General features: G+C 40.1%; 1 protein-coding gene across 1 annotated transcript in view; it reads left to right on the top strand.

Annotated features, from left to right (window-relative positions):
* RAD23B (RAD23 homolog B, nucleotide excision repair protein) overlaps nucleotides 1-4,022 on the top strand; it is a 36,395-nt gene extending 32,373 nt beyond the window's left edge. Inside the window, exon 10 of the mRNA XM_066339121.1 lies at nucleotides 1,065-4,022. Within this exon, the coding sequence (XP_066195218.1) occupies nucleotides 1,065-1,178 (114 nt within the window). The 3' untranslated portion in view covers nucleotides 1,179-4,022. The remainder of the gene's footprint in view (nucleotides 1-1,064) is intronic.
* The last annotated feature ends 14,370 nt before the right edge of the window (nucleotides 4,023-18,392 follow it).

The following is an 18,392-nucleotide window of genomic DNA, read 5'->3' as shown; positions in this document are numbered from 1 at the left end:
TGGCAATTAATAAATTAGTCTAATAAAATTATTTGTCCATGTACGTCTTCACAAGTCATCTTTTCTAGTCTATTGCATTTCCTTTTAAAGCTATTTTATGGAGTAGAATTTACTCCCTCTACAACCTGTTCTAAAATCCAGCAGAGATCCATACACTTCTTTCTTTTTGTGAAAGACAAATCTCAAAATTTAAGGGTCTTAGTATTGCAGCTGATGCCTTCATGCTGTTTGTGAGCCTGAAATAAAATCTAAGAATGGCTGGTGAGGGATAATAGATAATAGGACACAGTTTTTGTCACAGTCATTTAATCTGCCGCATACATGAAGTGCCTTGCAGGTGCTGGGAGGATTTTAAGAAAATCTCCAAATAGTGGACTGTACTTGTCTTTGGCTAAAACAAGAATTCATTTGCTGAGTGCCTCTAAGTGCTGGCTAAACCCTTGGCACAGTAATAAGTTCTCTGGTCTTCTAATGCCCTGTTGTCACTGTGTTCCAGAAATTAATTAATTCCTTGACTTCTGAAAATCAGATTGCTCTCAGCTTACTTGTCTTGGCTGCAGTGTGTAGCTAATTTTTTTAAGATAAATAATTGAAAATATGGCTTACTGTAATGTGCTGGACAACCTACTAAACATCACAGGCTTAGAGCTTTTGTTCCAGGCAAATTTTTTTGTTAAAAGTGCTTTGGAGCTTTGTATAATTGTTTAAAATGAGCATTGTTTGAAGTTGGGTTTTTTTCCTGCAGCCATGTGATGTACCCTTACTACTTGACAGTAATGTGACCCAAGTCTGTTTTAGACTTATTATGTCATTTGTCACAAGAAGTGACAAGTTTCTATGGTGCTACATTAGACTTAATCCAATTACTTTTTCAAGCGAGGATCCTCTTTACTAAAGGCAGAGGCAGCACCTTATTTTTTACTTGTTAAATCTGCATTGAGCTAGACAGCAGTGTTATTTTCAAGAAGACATAATTACTTAAGTGACATCTCAAGACACTAGACAGACATACAGTGAAGCCTAACATGCAAAATGTACTTCCTAAATATGTTTCTTTTCTTCAGTTAAAGGCATTAGGATTTCCTGAAGGACTTGTGATACAGGCATATTTCGCTTGTGAGAAGAATGAAAACCTGGCTGCCAACTTTCTTCTACAGCAGAACTTCGATGAAGACTGAGAGAAATTTTTTTCTATTTCACATCTCACACCAGTGCATTACACTAACTCTGTTCACTGGATTGTCTACGATATTTGGGCTTATATTCACAATGCTTGGTGTATGGCATATAGGGGGTGGGTGGAAGGGAGAGCACAGGAGACAAAGCAAAGAAAGCAACAAGTTCTAAATGGCTGTTTAAAATTAGCAGATGCAGAAAGTCGCACAGTGTAAAAAAAAATATATATATACAACCAAAAAATCGGCTTCTGCAGATAATTAGTTCCTTCTATAAACTGTAGGTTGACTTTTTCTAGGTTTTCTCTCTTAATATTCTAGTTCCAGAAATGTAGTGTAATGCACTGCTTCATGTTCCTTTCCACTTAGTATTGGAAGTAGCCTGTGCTACGTAGATTTTACAGTCTGTATTTCATGGCAACACTGGATAGCAGCTTTGTGAAATCTAAAAGATCTGAGCAAATGTAACCCTGAATGCCAAAATAGGAGTATTCAGGTTTTTTCTTCAGCTGTGTTAAAGTAGTGCAAGAAACACAGTATTTTTGTCTGATGCTGAATTAGAACAGTGTTGGCTTTTTTTTTTTCCCAATGAAAACCCAATGCAGTTAAAAGTGTCCTGATTACTGGGAAACACCACCCCCTTCTTTGTCCCCCTGAAATGATCTGAGAAATTATATACACACAAAAAGAAAAAATTATCCTGTTTACATATTTTCTCTTTGGGAAAAAATGATAGATATCCAATTACTGTTCTCTTAATGTTATCTTGCAGTAAAAGTTTTAAAAGCAATAGATTGCATGTTTGGTTTTGTTATATGCACTCTAGTGAATATTCTTTTTCTGCCAGCAAACAAAATGGAAGCTTTATTTTTGTCTGCTGCAATGAGACTTTATCAAATCAAATTTTACCTTTCCAACTTTGTTGAACCAGCTTTTGTAGTACAGCTATAAGTGTTCTGTTGCTCTTGAGTAGATTGTAGTGTTCAAGCTATTTCTGTTAAGTAAGGACTTTTGGGGATTTATTCACTTTATAAGGAAGAGAAGTTCAAAACTTGAGATATCAAGCAAACTATCAATTTATTCCAATGTAAAAAAATTGACACTCATAACTATTGAAAATAAACTCTGGTTAGAGAGTTTTGAATCTTCTTATCATTTATTTTGTTTAGTGATCATAAAATGTTAACAAGGTTGTTGGGGTTTTTTTAATACGTTTACTTTTAGAAGTCATTTTGCCCATCATTGCAATACTATGACTAAAAACAAATGTAAATTTATTCTAAAGCTGTTCTGTGCAACATTACCTGAACACAATATGGGGATAGTTGATTTTTCTACTGTTGTAGTCCAATTACCTGGATTACAAATTTACCTCTACAGTAACCAGGAAAAAATATTATAAGTGGTACAGCACTGAACTCATATACAACTAATGATATTAATGATTTTAATAATTTAGTGGTACAACTAAAAAATTATTTTCTGCTGAGTTTATCAGTGGGTAAACTACTTAACTATACATAAGCTCAAAGTGCAAGTCAAGTGTCTTGGAAAAAACACCTAAAAAGACTGAAACATTTGTATCTCATTTCTTCATTAATTGGCCATAGTCTGTAAAAATATTATCTGCACAAAACAATGAAATGTATTAAAGCCTTTTACTTTTTTTTTCTATTCTTATACATCTGTGATATTTTTCCAGATAGTGTGTAGTTTAATTATTCAGCTTTTATTATTTTAAAATTTCTTAGGTATATGTTTTCTAAGTGATCCAGTAGCACAACCCAAATCTACCAGTAGGTGAGGTGATACTGCTAAATCGGAAATGTCTTTCATAATGTTTTCATTTTACAGAAGTTAACATTAATACCTGAGTCAGCTAGCAGACTTCATCTAAAAAGGATTCTCAGTTTGCCTGTGAACTGGGAGAGATGGATTTTGATTTAACACTGCATGCCAAAAGGGGCTGTTTGTTATCTGTAAGCAGACCAGCTGTCAGGTACTTGAAAAACACCAAATTAATACAAGGACTTCTTGAATGTAATTTTACTACATAGCTAATACCTAATTAAGACAAAAGCTTTTAGTTTGTGGGAGTCTTCTGTGCTGATCAAACTGCTATGAAAAATAACCATTCCTTCTCTAGGAGGGTGGAGAGTAAAGCAAGAATGTCTGGGTGTTTTAGTCCACTCCCTCCAATTTTGATTTTGAAATGTTTACTTATTATAAATGTATTTGAATTAAAGTCTGTTGAGCTTGTTCTTTGTTTAAAAAAAAAAAAAAAAAGCTAGTAGCTTTGTTCATTTGTAACTTTGTATGCTGAGTGACTGAGGGATTTATGGCTGCTGTGTTTGAAGCCTTACTAGTCATGCTGTTCCTGTTTTTTCCAGCAGTGAAAGTGTTTTTGTGACTTCTGTTGAACAACAGGTGTCTGACCTTACATGCTAGCAAAAACTGTTACCTGTCCAATAGTGAGATACTTGCCAGGGAGAATCGTGTCTCTCTTTGTAGTAGCTGCCAAAAGGGAAGAATACATGGAATTCGTGTGGTGTTGAGGAGATGTGACCTGAGCAAGCTCCCTAGGTGTGTTGTGCCTCGTTTTCTATCAAGTACTACTGGGAGTTGTCTGCACAGAGTGCTTCTCAGCTTCTCTTCTGCAGATCTCTTAGGGATTTGGGGATCAGTTTCCTCAGGGCTTTCTGAACAGTAGCTAAGAAAATAAAGTATTTCTTCCTAAGTTTCGGTACTGTAGTCCTTACCTTTGTTGTAAAACTTCTGAATATCTGACTAGACAAAATCTATTTATGATGCACTTTTAATTGGGATTAAAAAGTTACTCTGAAGTCATATTAATTCTGTAGTTGTCTGTTCTTAAGTCCTCTCTACAACTGCTTTTTAATGCTGTGGTTCATTTACCTCATCCAGAGCTTCTTGATGAACCCAAGCAATTTGACTGATTAAATACCCTGTTCTTACCCCACACTAACAGAACTTTGTAGGAATGTGAAATAATCATTCCTGAAGTCAAATTGTGACTCTGATTTTGGAGTGTTGGGTTGAGCTTCACTTCAAGAACATGCATGAATGAATCAGAGACACAATGCCAAGTCCTCAAATAATGTATGCAGATCTGTCACCCGTGGTTTCATTAGATATTTAATTTGGTTTTACAGAGTTTTGGAGGCAGACGCATCTTTCTTTTTTTTCTGATTTCTCATAAAGCTAGCTCTAAATTCTAGCTAGCTTTGTGCACAAAACTAACCTATTTAATTGCAGAATATCTGCACTTGAAAATACTCTAGTTCAATGAAAACTATAAGATGGGAGTGGGTAGAACATCTTTGTCAGTAACTTTTTTAGTTCTCTGCATGGTTTGGGATGCCAACGGCGTTCAACACACTATCCTTTCAAAACATAATTTAGACACAGCTATAACCACAACTATGTGGTATGATGCCACAATTTACAAAATTTTGTGACTTCACTAAACCATGCAGAAAAGCAGGCTTATTCCACCTGTGATTAAGTGATGTATGAAAAAAAATTAAAGTGTTCAGTTACCACAAAATACATGACTGATCAGTGCTGCTGATACCTGTATCTGCAGACTGTGGCTGATGTTGCTGACTCCAGTTGTCAAGTGCCAGTTCTGTGGTGATATATTTCTTCATAGAATATAGGAGGTGTGACGGGGGGAAAAAAAGGTCATGAAACTTCTTGGTTTCTGTCAGGACTCAACTTTGCTCCCATGCAAGAGAAATGGATGTTAAAACACACACAGCTTACACCAGTTCTAATCAAAGCACATTTTCATGAAGATACCAGCATCTCTGGAATTTCCTGCCCAAACTGCAGTGAAACAAATAAATACAAATACGTTCTCTTCAATACTGGTAGTAGTCTGGAATAATAACTAATAGTGGTAGAGTCTGGAGATCTTGCCTCCAGTTCATCCCTTTGCTTTGGCATTTTCCTTTGTGTGCTGTTACAAAGCGTTATCTGCTGTGTGATTCCATTTGCTGAAAGTCTTGTACTAAAAACAGTCCTTAAGGTTTTATGTTGTGTGTGCCTCATGCTGTTAGGCCTCAGAGACCTGGAGTGCAAAGTGTCTTTCAAAATAGGTATTTCTATTTTTATATGGCTCCACACATAAATGTGAGTACTCTGGTGCTGAAGGCAAGGAGCAACATCCTTGGAATTCCTGTTGCCTGAAAGAAGAGGTTTTAGATGTGATAGATGAGGAGTAACCAGGTACACCAGCAGGCAGCTGTTTGCCATCCCAGGGGAAGGGTTGTTTATTGTCCTTGTAACGTGAAGCATTTGACTTTTAATGTGCAATAGCCAAAGATGAAAAAATAAAGCAGTGTCTTCCACGTATCTGTGTGTCTGTATCTAGAATTGTTCAAAGTCTTGTCAAAGTCAGACACATATTTTTAATGATCTTTGAATTAAGCTTGTTAATTAAGCTTGTTTCTCCCCCCCCCCCCCCCCCCCCCCGCTCCTTGTCTTTACTCTAAATCTCCTCTTTTGCTGTCCCCCCCGCTCCTCTTTTCATTATTGAAGAAAGCATGCCATCTGCAAAGACAGCGCTACCAGCTTCTGTTAGAGAATAGAAGAACAGGATTTCAGAATAGGAAAAGGTGCAGAAAATAGTCTTCAGGGTGGGGTATGAAACAGGACAAGAAAAAGTGATGAACACCTGGGATAGAGATCTCCGTAGGGAGGTTGAGGTGAGGAGTCTGGACCTGGAATTGGCAGTGTGTGTGAAAGGAAATGCCTGGGAGAGTTACAAGTGTGATAGAGGAATGGAGTGGTGTGACAGGGCCAAATGGGAAGTCAGAATGAGCAAACCTTTGGTAGGACTCCTGATCTATAAATAAGAGATGGATGGAGTATTTGGGAATGCAACTAATATTTATCCATAAGGACACTTCAAAGGCAGAGAAATTACTTGTTTCTTTTAGCTTATCCAGTAGCTTTTTCTGTGGTGCTTTGGTTCTAAAACCCCTGCTGAGGGAGATGATAATGAGGTTACAAAATAACGAGAGCAGCAAAAAGAAAGAAACCAGTTTATGCCTTGACATGTGATCCAGTACTCTTGAGCAGTCTGCACTGACCTGCTCCTGCTTAAAGTTGGAGAGGAAAAAAAAGTAATTTGATTTTATTTCTATGAGTCTCTGTGTTGCTTGAAGTGATCTGCCTAAAAGCATGCATTTCATAGTAACAAACATGCTTCGAGCTTCCCCTGGCTCCATGTTAAAATATCGAATTTCCCTTTGGCAAAGGGCAGGATTGTGCAGGACAGTTTTGGAGCAATGCTGCAGAGTCCATTTGGACAACTGTTCCTGATGACTTGTGCCTTTTGAGTGTGAATGTAATTTGTGATCCTTGAGTGTCCTAAAATCTAAACTGTCACCTGTGGAAAGCTGAAAAAACCTGGGAACATTCAATCTTGGAAGAGCAGATGAGAAACTACTGGAATATGTTAAATATGACTGTGAGTCAAGAAAGCTGTAAGTTTTTTTTAGCTGCAATAAGAAATTGTTGCTAAATGTGTACATAGCCTATTTTCTGTATTTCTTTGAATTTTCAGTTAGCGGCTCTCTGGTGCACAAACAGAAAGGAAGCAGAATACACAAAAAGCCATTTTCTGAATCTAGCTCAAGTGGGCTTATGTTGCCTTCGAAACCTGTGGCAAATGGTCATTCCTGAAGCACTGAACCTCAATTTGCTATGAACCAAGGGTGTTTTTGCTTCCAGGCAGTAACAACGGAATGGAAGAGCCGTTACTACTGAAATTAACTATTTGCTGTGCCCACCTGTGGGAAAGGCTTGTAAGTTCATCCACTGATGTTAGCAAGAGGGAGCCTTGTGATCACAATTCAGAATTCTCTTTGCTCCGGGGTTGTTTGGGAATGACCTGCTGCTTTTCAGATTTATCAAAGTGTGGCCTTTGTCACTTGTGAGTCCTGCCCTGCTTAAAGGGAGGCTAGCTGGGAGCTAAGAGTGCAGGTGAGGAGAACAGGGAGGATACCTGATGAAGGGGTAGTCTTACTGTAGCCAGTTTTTGGGAAGAGTCACATTATTTAAGCATTCTGGTGCAAAATGAGGCTGGGAGTTGAAGCCATGCATTTGATTCACATAGTGTTCATGCTGTCAGGTGGCAGATACAAACTGGTGTTCTTAGAGGAGAAACATCCTGTTGGAAGGTAGGGTGGCATGAAAAATAGGTTTGCCTAATGGGGCTACTTCTAGAGCAGAGTTCTGCTTTTATATTTAGATTTTGAAAGTGAAGCCACTGATGCTGCAGGTTTTTTTCCTTGCTGCACAGCTGAAGGTTGTGATGTCTTTAGAATTCTGTGTTATTCCTTAATAAGCCTTATCAAGCCCTAATAATACCTTCTGAATGCCTCAGATGTAAGTGATTAGGCCTGTGCTTGAATAAATGGGTGTCTCAGTGGTAAGATGTTATTTGCATGATTGTGGTTTGTAGGTGGAGGAGTTGCAAGCCTGTCATCAAATTACTTGTTCCAGTTGAAAAAACTTGCTCTGTGTGGCTGTCACATCATCATCATAACTTGCTTGGAACAATTAGTGTTGTTTTGCAAGGGACTGAATTTTTGTCCTTTTTCTTCTCTGTAGGAGTTTTGCTTTATGGTGAGTGCGCTGATTTTGTCTGGGATAGAGGTAATTTTTCTCACTGTAAGGAAATTGTAGTAGGAGGATGTAGTTTGGATTTGTTCTGTAAACAGTGTTGGTAACACTGGGATGTTTTAGTTGTTGCTGTTTAGTGTTTTCCCAATGAGGCCTTTCTCTGTTCCTCTCACTACCCTGGCAGTGAGAGGCTGAGAGTGCTCAAGGACTTGGGAGGGGACATAGCCAGGACAGCTGATCCCAACTGACTCAAGAAGTGTTCCAGATTGTGTGATATCTTGGCCAGCTTAGGAAATGGTGACACAAAGGAAGGGCAAGGGACATAAACATTCAAGGGGTTTGTCTTCCTAAGTGATAGAGCCCAGCTTTCCTGGGGATGGCTGAACACCTGCCTGCCCATGGGATGTGGTGAATTCATTCCTTGATCTGTTTTGTTTGTGTGTATGGATTTTGCTGTCCCTATGAGGCTGTCTTTATCCCAACACATGGATTTTGCAGCTTTTTACCATTCTGATTCTGTCCCCCATACTACTGCTCAGGAAGTGATAAAGTGGCTCTGTGGGATAAGTCACTGACTGGACTTGAACTGTGGAAGTGAGAAGAAGACAAGCCATCCAGAGCACTGAGATAAATTTAGGTTTTCAGTATACTTCCCTTTTCCTGGATTCTGCTAATGCACACAGTCCTGTGTGTTTGTGGACTCCCCTATGCTCTGGAAAGGGCTGTGATTTTTTCTTTGCTAGGAACAGAAGCAGAGTCATCCTTATACACTGGCCTTATTCAGGTGGAAAATACAGTTGCATAGTTTTAATCCTGCTTTCCCTTCACCTTTGACCCCAGCCACAGTGTTGGTTGTTCTCCTGTTTAACATTCAGATTTTGTAGTCAGGAATTGAGCAACACTGGGGAGATGGAGAATGAGCAGTTCACCTGTCAAATTTAATTAGCATTTAAAGAAGCGTAGGCAGAGGTCAGACAGCTGACTAGGCATCTTGCATGGTTGGCTGGCAAGGTAACTGGGAGAAAGGGGGGAAGAGTGACTCATTCTGCATTTGGGGAAAGAGGGGGAAATGCTTGCCAGTCTGGGGAGTTCTGTAGGGGCTGTATTGCTGGAATCCCATGTTTGAGAGTCTTAACAACACACCAGTGCTGGAGAAGGGAGATAGCTGGAGAAATCCTGAGTGGTTTATAGATACACAAAAATGTATGTAGCTGGCAATATTAGGGTTGGGCTTAAGTAGTTTCAGCTCAAATCTGTGTCACTTCTGTCCTGCAGACTTTGAGTGTGCTAGAATCTCGTTTAGAGACTGCTATCCCAAATCTGAATATATAAATCTGAGGGCAAATAACACCTCAGAGAGCTCAGTATAGGGATGGGAAAGGCAGTCGTGTGAGTTTAGTCCTGTGCTTATTCACAAGCCTGCTCATCAGATACAACCAGTTTAAACAGTGTTAAGGACTAATAATTTTGTGGGAGGATAAAGGTTTTGAAAAGATGTCCCATTCTGGTATTTTGTACAACTAAACATTTTTTGCATCCTTTATTCTAAGATTTTCTGATCTGTTCTTTCTACATTTGCAGCTTTAAATGAGCTGGAAGGAAAGTTTCCATGCTTGGTGTTTGCATGTGATTTTGTTTTGGTTTGGGGAGATTTTGGGGTTTTTATGGGATTGTTTGTTTGTTTGTTTAGATGTTTTTGGTTGGGTTTTTGTTTGTTTGTTTTGTTGGGGTTTTTTGTTTTGGTTTTGGGGTTTTTTTATGTGGTTTTTGTTGTTGTTTTGAGGGGGGTTGATTGATTGTTTTTAATATTTCAGATAATAGCCAATATTTCTGTTTTGGAAAATAGAATTGGGCCAAGAAGAATACATTATCTTGTCAAATTTCAGTTTCCTTTCACTGAGAAGGGGCACTAGGTATCTAGATGTTATTGGATATAGTTTCTGGTTTTCCCCACATATGTGCATGGGGCCAGGAAGAGTAAAGATTATGAGGTTTGGTATTTTTTTTCTCCTCTTTAATTTCCAGTGCTATGTGCACAGGCAGAGTTTCTGTGATTCTGAAAGTCATGGCAGTATCCCTTGTGTTCATGCCAACAAATGTGAAGGCTTGCATATAGCAAGTTAATGTTTCTGGTCTTGTGCAAAAACATTTATCTGTTTTGAATATCCTAGTTTTGCTATTCATGCACAGGACACCTGCTTGTTTTACACATGGAAGGCTGGTGGTTCTTGACTCCTGTGGCAGTTTAGAGCATGTGGCATCTGTAGGCCTGGAATTTGGATTGCTGGAAAAGAAGAGAGCAGAGTGAATTAGGCTTGGGTTAAAAAGGGAGGTTTTGAGCCTCTCAGAGCCAAACCAAAGGCAGCTAAAACTCTGTTGTGCTCCTTCAATAACTTCCATGTACAAGTCTGTAAAACTTGAGCTCTCCATCAGTGCCATTGTTACTAATACTGTTTTTTCCTCACTTTTTGCTGGTGGATTTTTTTGGTTTTGGTTTTGGTTGGGGTTTTTGTTTGTTTTGGTGGTTGTTTGTTTTGTTTTGATTTTTTTTGAGATGTCCCAGTTCTGTTTGTCCCATCTCATGATCCTGCCTGCAGGTCCTGTGCAGGTCACAGGGTATGAATCACCAAGCTGGGGCATGTTGAACTCTGGAAACAGGTCCTCAGAATCTGGAACATGGTGTCCTCTGCTGTCAGCAAGTGCCTATGAAGGTTCCTAACAGAGTTTGTGTCATCTTGTCCCTATTCTGCTTGATGGACAACATCCTGTAAGAGTTATTAGCTACTGCTTTGGATGGAGTGGAAAGGTTGTGTGGCTTTGACCATCATCTGTGAACCACAAAGGGGTGGAATCTGATTAGGTTTTTCATGTGGGCAGCCTTGACTTGGTGGTCAGCTTGGCAAAGGTGTGCACTGTTCACACAGAATTTTTTTCAGGTTTCAGTAGTGTCTAAGCTTTTCTGAGTAATGGAGGACATCATTATTAATATAATGAATAAGATCTGAGTCACATATTGGAGCAAGTTGTACTATCTCCATCTCTGGAGGTTTCCACGTCCATCCTGGTTGAAGTCCTGAGCATTCTAATACAATCCAGTGCCTCACCCAGGATGACTGAAGATGTCCAGAGGTCCCTGGCTGATCCAGGTCCTCAAAATTAATTATTTTTTTTCATGCAGCCTTACCTTTCCAGTGAGGATTTATCTTCTGTGAAAGCTTAGCCTGTTTCCATATCCTGCCCTTCCTTTTGGTTTTTTGTTGGTTTTTTTGTTTGTTTGTTTGTTTGCTTATTTGTTTGTGGGTTTTTTTGGTTGTTGTTGTTGGGTTTTTTTGGTTTTTTTCTGAAGCATAGAAGCTGCCTAAACATCATCTGAATACTGAATTCTGCAACCTTCTCTTCATATTTTAAGCAGACCTATAAAAATTAACAAAGCAAACTTGTCTGACATGTTAGTTCTTTAAAAATCCATCAGTGGTGTCATGACAAATTAAATTAGCCCTAAATTTATTTCTTTTTTAGGTTCTGATAGGCAAAGAAAAGAATTTGCAGAATCAGGAAGAATTAGCTGACTTATCCAATGATAAATTGGAAAGAAGGATTTTCTGACCTAACATGTAAAATAAATACCCTAGATTATTTACTGTGAAATTTTCTGACATCCATTATTGTTCTGGAAGCAGCTGCCCATTTGTTTATTTCAAAAACATTGCTTCCACAGTGGGCTTACTTCTCCCCTCACCCTCTCCAGCTAAAAGCATCTATTAGTCTTTGTGAAAAATTTTCAAGAGACAAAAATCCTCCCAAAAAAACCCACTAATTGCATGGCTTAAAAAAAATCCAGATGAATATGAACATGGGTTTTTAAAAGTGTAGACTGAATAGAAAATGTGACTGGAAAGCCCTTTTTTTTTCTTTTTTTCATGTCAACCATATAGCTCAGGAATCCTGTTCCATTTTCCAAGGCTGGGAAGAAGTGAGTAGAATAAATCATAAATACCAGACAGATTTCAGTGACCTGGATTCCCAGGCTTGCCTTGAAGAGAAAACTAGCTGACTCCCTTGACTGATTTGTTAAAGATTTCACAGTGAACTTCCTGCAGGGAGCACCTGAAAATCGTGTGCTGAAACCGTCCTGCTGGGAGAAGCAGGGAGATCCCTTTTTCTGAGTGTGTTGGGTTTTCCAGCCATTCTGGTGGGCATGGGGCAAAGCAGATGCACAAGCCGGTGCTTTCTCTTCCTGTCTTCTGTTTGGTGTTGGTTTCCGGCTATCTGCTACTTCCTTTCACACTGAGGCAGCTGTGATGGATCTGTAGGATGGGTTTACTTTGTAGGGATGAATTTGTCGGGGTACCCAAGTTCAGTTATTAACATTGGTGACTAAGGGGGAAGTCGCAGCCTGCCATTTTGAAACAGAATCAATTTTCTTTGTTTTGAAGTTTTATCTTTGGGTAGAAGTTAGCAAGATGTGGAAATCTCTCCTACTGCTTTTAACAGCTGGTATTGCAAATTTAGCAACAAAATTAGTCTTTAACCACTAACAAATGTGCAGTGACTATTTCTGTCACATCTTCTCGGGCTTTTATGCTCTAGAACGTGCACATTCCAGCTGTCTGAAATGAAAAATGGTTCGTTATCCTGAACCAGTCTGTCACACCACAAGGTAAAAGCAGTCATGTTTGTCAAGACTTTTAGGAGCCAAAAGGTCAAAGCTGCCTTTCATCCATGAAAATAATACATTTAGCTTCTTGGGACATGCTTGCTAAAATATCCCCCTGATCTATTAAGGCAGAGCTGCTTTGGTCTCCATGCTACTAAAGCACTTCGTTCACTGAGAAATGACAACATGAAAAGGAAGCTTCCACTTGGAAGCTTCTCTGAGGATTTGTCACCTAATAATGTCTGAACAATTAAGCAGGTTGGGGCAGGAAGAGGAATTTCCATTCTTGAGTGACAGGGCAGGCCACAGCACCAACTGAGGTACCCATTACTCTGTTTCACTTTAAAGGACCACCTCACCTTGAGCCCTGAAATTAGCAATGCACCTTTTTAGTTGAGAGAAAACTGAGGGGTAGAAAGGAGCATGTGCTTCTCAATCCTGTCTCCCTTCTAATGGCACAGGCTGAGCTGTCTGAAACCTGCACAGCCCTGGGCTCATTTCGAAGTGCTAAAAGGGTCTTGACAAACCAATGATTGGCTCTTGCTGCAGGGGATATGGAAAGAAATATTCTAGCCCAGAGGCCACTGTTGCTCTGCTCCTGAATGGAGGCCTGCCTTTCGAGTGCCTGCTTGCCCACTCTCTGTCCAAATCTGAGCCTGAGCAGACTGAAAACAATCCTTTTGATGCCTGAAAATAACCTGAGAGGCTGAAAATTAACTTGTCTGTTTTTAGACTTTTGTACACTATAATGCAGTGGCTTGTTTCCATGGTGCCTGTTTTCTATACAGCTCTCTGATTGTACTAGCAAATTAAAAACCTTGGATCTGCTTTCTTTTCTTCCTTTCCACACCCTGTATTGAAGATCACCTTTGAAGCAGTCACTCTGATAATAAATGGAATCTCCATGGTGACTTGCAGGTGTAAGTGATGTAAAGAGGCAGGAAGGATGTTTTTCTCAAACTCTCTGCTCAAAATAATGCAGGTGCCCCCCAGATCACTTCTCTGTTTCATCATGGCCTAGCCTTGTGAAAAAAAAAGGGGTGCCTACATAAAAATGGGGGTATGATTCACATCAGCTGGTCCAAGATAATGTAAAGGACTTGTTACTTTAGGCCTCTTCTTGTCCCTGCTAGTCTCCTGTGATCATAATGGAGTTCTTGTTCACATGATGAACAATCTGTTCTTCCACCTAAAAGAGGAATCATTACCTGCATGACACGGGCCAAAGTGGTGTTTGTGAGACACCTCAGCTTAAACGTAGGTTTGAGCATTATGTTTCATACAATGCTGGAGGGCTTTTGATGCCCAAGTGACAGCAGGGTCTTCATGGGGATCTTGGTGAGGGTTTGGTTTTGTAAGAAAGCTTTCAGTTCTCTGGGAAACTTTTTGATAGTGAGATGCTCAAACTGAATTTTTGTCAGTTGGGTCATTTGTCACCAGCTCAGCAGTGGTGGCTTTAGTCACGTATGGCAAGACAAAATATAGGAAAAAATGTAGGTAGGAATTGGCTTTTTGGGAGTTTTGACAATACCTGCCAGGAAGTCCCATGAGTGACAGAAATAATAAAAGCCTGGTTTATGTGTGGGTTTGTGGCTTGTAGTGTATATTGACCCCTCACAGAACTTTTCCCTATGTTGAGATGCTTATAAAACTTTTTTTTATTCCTCCCCCTTCATGTGAATTTTTTTGATTTCTAACTGCATATGGAGGAGTTTGCAGGACAGTCTGTTTCTCTTCAGCATGACAAATCTGTCTATGGCTGCTTAACCTCCTAGGGGTGCTAAACCTCTGTCCCAATTAAATCTGCTGAACAGGTTTGGGGAAGGAGTGGAGGTGGCTAAAGAGATCTGTGTGATCACAACATACCTCAATATATCAATGTCATTGATACAACTTCTTAGGAAATGAGGTTCTCTTCAAAAACTTGACAGAAAGCCTCAAATCCTTTTAACAAAGCTCTAAATACTCAGTGGCATCTGTTTCCCTGTGTGTTATTTTGGACACCTTCCTCTACATTGAATGCCTGAACCCATCCAAAATTTAGATTATTAGCCATTACTGAACTGTTCTTTGATATGATGGATATTTCAGCTGCTGTAGTTTTCCCAAGCGCCTTTCCAAGTAGGCCTTTCCCAAGGGGCCCTTATTATTTTTAAAGTTTTAAAGACACAGTGAACTTCATGCCAAAGCAGGAAATAATTTGTACTGAATAATTACATTTCAGATTTTTAAAATTTAAAAAATGTTTTTCCAAGTTTCTCTAAAGGGGGCTTAAAGGAAGAGATGGAAGGGGACTTTCCTCAAGGGCATAGAGGGACAAGAGAAGGAGAAATGGCTTCAAGTGAAGGAGGGAAGGTTCAGGAGGAACTGAAACAAAGACAGTGAATCTTGGAAATTCCACTTTTCTTGGACACCTCTTTCCAAAACCAGAGGCCTGTAAGGAAGGCTGAGAATAAATAAGATTCAATCACTATTCAGAGTGCTGAGGGCTGATAAAAGGAGCCACTAGTTTTCCTTTTGCAGTGGGAAAATAAAGGATATTGTGAGGGCCAGAGGATCTGCTGATGTAAATTACCAGAATTTTACTGGTCATGGGGTTGATATCCTATTAACCCAGCTGGGAATGTGTCCCTGAGAGACAGTTTAGTGATTTACATCATCAATGTGGAGGCAGATGCAAAAGGAACATTAAAAAAACAATACACTTAGGTCAATATGAGGGGGCATTGAAGGTGTACATTAAAAAAAATTGAAGAAGCTTTTACTTTGTTGCTAGCTTGGAAATGGGTTTCTAGTAGTGTGATTTTATTATCAGGTGGTGTTTTTAAATCTGTGGTTTTTGTTTGTAATTGCTGGCTTTACAGATGAAACAAAGTTAAAAATAGCACAAACTAGTATCTGCTCCCTGCAAATGCTCAAGTGTTCTTATAAATAGGACCTTAGAGTTCAAAGAGGTCTAAGGTTCTCACTTGAGCAATGTGAAATGCAGAATTTATGTGTTTTAATTCTCTGTTTTCCTGAGTTATTTTCTCCTGGTGCAACTTGGGGTGCTTCGGTTTGAAAACCATACCAAAGACATCTGGAAATTCCTAGGATAATCGAATTACCTGCTAATAAACAGCTTTTTCCTTTTTTTTCATCCCCACCTTCCCATTCCCCTCCCTCCTTCTCTCCACACAGTAGATCTTTTTGTTGTTGTTGTTGTTGTTGTTTTTGGTGGTTTTTTGTTGTTTGTTTGTTTGGGGGTTTTTGTTTCCCCAGAGTGTTTGTGAGAGGCTGAAATTAACTTCTGGCCAGGTGACAGGCAGCCTGGTCAGGCATCAAATAACACATGTGACAGATGTATTGCTCATCTCCTTGTAGGTGTGTCACCGAAAATGTGGGGGTAAGTAAAACCCCCTAACGCTATTTTTTGGGAGCTGGCATTCCTTTATCCCAGGCCGGGGAGCATGACGGAATAGCTCCACCTAGGTGCACACAGCTTTCAAAATTTCCCACTTGCGTACTTTAGGCAAACAACTTACCATTCATTGGTTCTAAATTACCTATTCTCTTCATTAATTAATGTTCCTCTCTTCTGTTGGTTATTGTTTTCTCGTTTCTCAGGCTGGTTTATCCACATTTTTGTGTATCTTTTCATTGTCTTTCACAGGCAGGGAGTTTCCAGCATAAGTTGATAGTCTTTTCTTTATCTTCTGGTCACTCCAGCATGTCCTTGGAGGGCTATAAATTCTGGATTCCAGGTGTCCAGGGTTAACTCTCCCATGCTTTCTTCACTGAAGCTTATCAGGACTAGTTGAGGAAAACTTAAAACATTTCGGTGATCTCATAAACTCACTCTAAAAATAACAATCTGTGAAAAAAGCTACATTCTGCCTAAAGTGAAAAATTACAATGCTTGTGGATAAAATACATTGCTTATGATTTAGTGCAACAATTAATTAGAAATTAATTAAAGCTGTTAATGAGAAAAAATTAATTAGGGAAGCAATGTCATTCCTATACAGGTGCCAGGGACATTGCTGGTGCTGAGCAGGAAACATCAAAGGCACCAGGGGGCAGCGTGTCTCCCTGCCAGCTGGGTTGGACAGGGTCCTCCCTCTCTCTGCCGGATTCTTCTCACCGATGTTCCAGCCCAGCTCTGTGGGGCTGGGCTGAGGGAGTGGAGTGGAGGGGGAGTCAGTGGAACTGTGCCCTGGGCTGGCAGCTGACCAAACCTGTCCGAGCCAGGGTTCTTTGTACAGCTTTAGTCATTGCTGCGTTTTGTATTCAGAAGACCAACACGGGCTCTGAGGATAGGTTTCTGTGACCCGGCCAAGGCGCATTACAGCTTGGCTGATTCAGCCGAATTAGTCCTGAATGTCAAAAGCACCGGATTCCAGCAAAACTGTGGCGAGAGGAGAGCTGCTTCCACTGCTTCCCACTGAAGTTTTGTGCGTGGCTTTGTGTGCCATGCTGGAGGTGCAGCGTTTTGCTTTCTAAACCAGAGTAGAAATCCTGTTCTTGCCCCTTCCATCTGCAGCGGGCCCCTCTTTCTGTCTGGTTCTGACACTTCCCAGGCCTCCCTGCAGGTTTGCATCTATGCCTCCTGCTTCACAGAGGTACACAGCAAACAAGTCCTTCATCTGACTCTCATTTAGGTTAATGAGAATGTTCCCTCTCACTTCAATGGCAGCTGGAGCGAGTCTTTCATCTTTCCTTCTCAGAAACTGGTTGGTCGAGGTCCTTTTTTGTTGTTCTTGTTCTGGCCTTTGTCCCCATCATCTCTGAGCACTTCAGTCAGCAGAAGATTGCTCTGTCTTGTTCTGGTACTCTTATTCTCTTTTGGAGAATAAGTGTCTAGAGTGTTCTGAATGTCCCCATCTTTAACCAAGGCTAAGTGGCAAAGATGAAAGGACAGATTTTCAAGATGTGGATGGGAGTCTGTTGTGGTTTTTCATAGATATTTAGAAGCCTCAGAAGCAACCACTTTTTTCCTGTTCCTTTAAGCTCTGTAACTGTCCTGATAAGACCTCGCATTAAATAGGTTGGAAAAGGTCACAGGGGAGATCTGCTGCAGAGGGGGCTGGAGAAGCATCAGTTTCACATCTGCCTTTGAATGTTCCCACTTCTAAAACCTGGACGCATCACAACCTTGGGCTTCACCATGCAGTGGCTCTACGGGCAGAATGCTACCAGAGAAGGATCCTACCTGAAAAGTCACTTTTCTGAGGCATCTGACAGTGTAGGCTGATTTCAGCACTCAAAGTCTTGCCTGCTTTTCCTTAGTTACCATTTTTCACGATTTAAGGGTCCATGAGCTAAGGAGACCTAAACAGAGTAATATTTCCAAGCCCCAAAACATCATGGGGTGTCACACAGCTACTGTGTGACTCTGACTTAAGGTTTCAGAGGCAAAGAGCAGCCCAGGGACTTGTTTCTTTGATATGGGGATGTGACAGAGGCAAAAAAAACAGAACAAACCAAACCACAACACATCTGTCTGTTGACACAACACAGCTCAATTTAAACTCAGAAAATTGTCTGCTTTTCTGACTGCTCTGAGGTGCTCAGATATGCACACTACAGCAATTAGTTATGCCAGCAATTACTTGTACCTCCCAAAAATGGAGTCCTTCATTAAGACCTGGCCCGAGATATCAGAAGCCAGCAGTTCACCTGGGGTCTTTGAATGTTGAAAGTCTAACAGTAATAATATGTAAACACATAAATGCTTCCCCAGGACATCACAACCACATGAAGGGCAGACTGAAGCATATTGGTCAGAGGGCAAGAAGCAGCAGGACAAAAGTTTAAAGATTCTGAGTTCACATCTTTGTAATAAACATCATTATTCTAATAGAAATTGTGTCCCTTTGACCGATTTTTTTCCCCCAGTTACTCTGGTGCAAATTCATGGTACTTGG

Source organism: Sylvia atricapilla, chromosome Z (assembly GCF_009819655.1).
Source record: "Sylvia atricapilla isolate bSylAtr1 chromosome Z, bSylAtr1.pri, whole genome shotgun sequence".
Lineage (NCBI taxonomy): Eukaryota > Metazoa > Chordata > Aves > Passeriformes > Sylviidae > Sylvia > Sylvia atricapilla.
Note: the sequence above shows the minus strand (reverse complement) of the source record. Positions and strands in the feature narration are given on the sequence as shown.